The 1,124-nt window shown below is 62.4% G+C and overlaps 1 protein-coding gene across 1 annotated transcript in view; it reads left to right on the top strand.

Moving 5' to 3' along the window:
• The window catches only part of EMH_0025650 (uncharacterized protein), a gene marked incomplete at both ends in the record, with an annotated part of 6,668 nt that extends 6,622 nt beyond the window's left edge, over nt 1–46 (top strand). The window contains one exon of the mRNA XM_013502472.1: nt 3–46. Within this exon, the coding sequence (XP_013357926.1) occupies nt 3–46 (44 nt within the window). The remainder of the gene's footprint in view (nt 1–2) is intronic.
• Between the last annotated feature and the right edge of the window lie 1,078 nt (nt 47–1,124).

Genomic DNA, 1,124 nt, shown 5'->3' with positions numbered 1-1,124 from the left:
CCTATCCGCTGCTGCAGCAGCCACTAACAGACAAGAGGCCCCTTGATCAGCAGAGAAGAAAAACGAAAGACAACGCAGGAGACAGAGGAGACACACAGGTAAGAGCAGCAGCAGCAGCAGCAGCAGCAGCAGCGGCAGCAGCAGCAGCAACAGCAGCAGCAACGGGAAGCAGCCTAAACGGAGATAGAGAGAGACACGGAGACAACAGCCAAGGAAGAAGTACGAGCAGCGCTTTCGAGGAAGCAGCAGCAGCAGCTGCTGCTGCTGCTGCACCAACAGCAGCAGCAACAGCAGCAACGCCGTACATACACTCACAACAGAGACATGAGGGGGCCCCTTTCATCCGCAGCAGCACCCAAACAGGAAAGGATACAGCAGCAGAGCTGCAGCCCTCGACAGGGGCCCCCCGGGGGGCCCCCATGGGGGCCCCCATGGGGGCCCCCAACCCAGGGGGCCCCAGCCTAGACCCCACTCTCCTTGCTGCAGCAGAGAGACGCATGCACTGCAGCAGCAGCTCAGCAGCAGAAATGCAGTTCCCCTCCAGCCCTATGAGTCGGAGCAGCAGCACAGTAGAGGGGGCCCCCTTTGGGGGGCCCCCTTCTGGGGGGCCCCCTGTATCATCTGAGCTGCATATACACCCCATAAGCACCCCGTCAGTACCCCTTTCTCCTCTTCTCTCATACACGGGGGCCCCCGAGGGTTTAGGGTTTAGGGTTTACCCGTCTGAACCCTCAAACTCTACACACAGCACCACATCCTGGGCTGTGCATCTCGAGGCGGAAGAGGGTACTGAAGGGGGCCCCCAGGGGCCCCCCTCTTCTTACCTGACTGGGGGCCCCCATGGGCCCCTCTCTATGCAGTTGTCTGGGGGCCCCCAGGGGCCCCTCTCGCCTCCCCTGAGTCAGAGTGTTGGGTTCCCCCCCACCCCCGTTGCTGCTGCTGCAGAGCAGCAGCAGCAGCTGGAGGTATGGGGGGCCCCCCAGCAGCTGCAAGGTTCAGCAGCTACGCAAGCCCAAACCCAAGAGGGTACAGTAAAGGGGGGCCCCCAAGATACTAAAGAGAGGGGGGGCCCCCCCTCGTCAGCTAGACAGCTCTGCAACCCCCGCAACCTGCAGCGCCTGAAC

The sequence above is a fragment of the Eimeria mitis genome, genomic scaffold, assembly GCF_000499745.2.
Source record: "Eimeria mitis Houghton genomic scaffold, Emh_scaff933, whole genome shotgun sequence".
Lineage (NCBI taxonomy): Eukaryota > Apicomplexa > Conoidasida > Eucoccidiorida > Eimeriidae > Eimeria > Eimeria mitis.
This window is presented reverse-complemented; position numbering and strand designations above follow the sequence as displayed.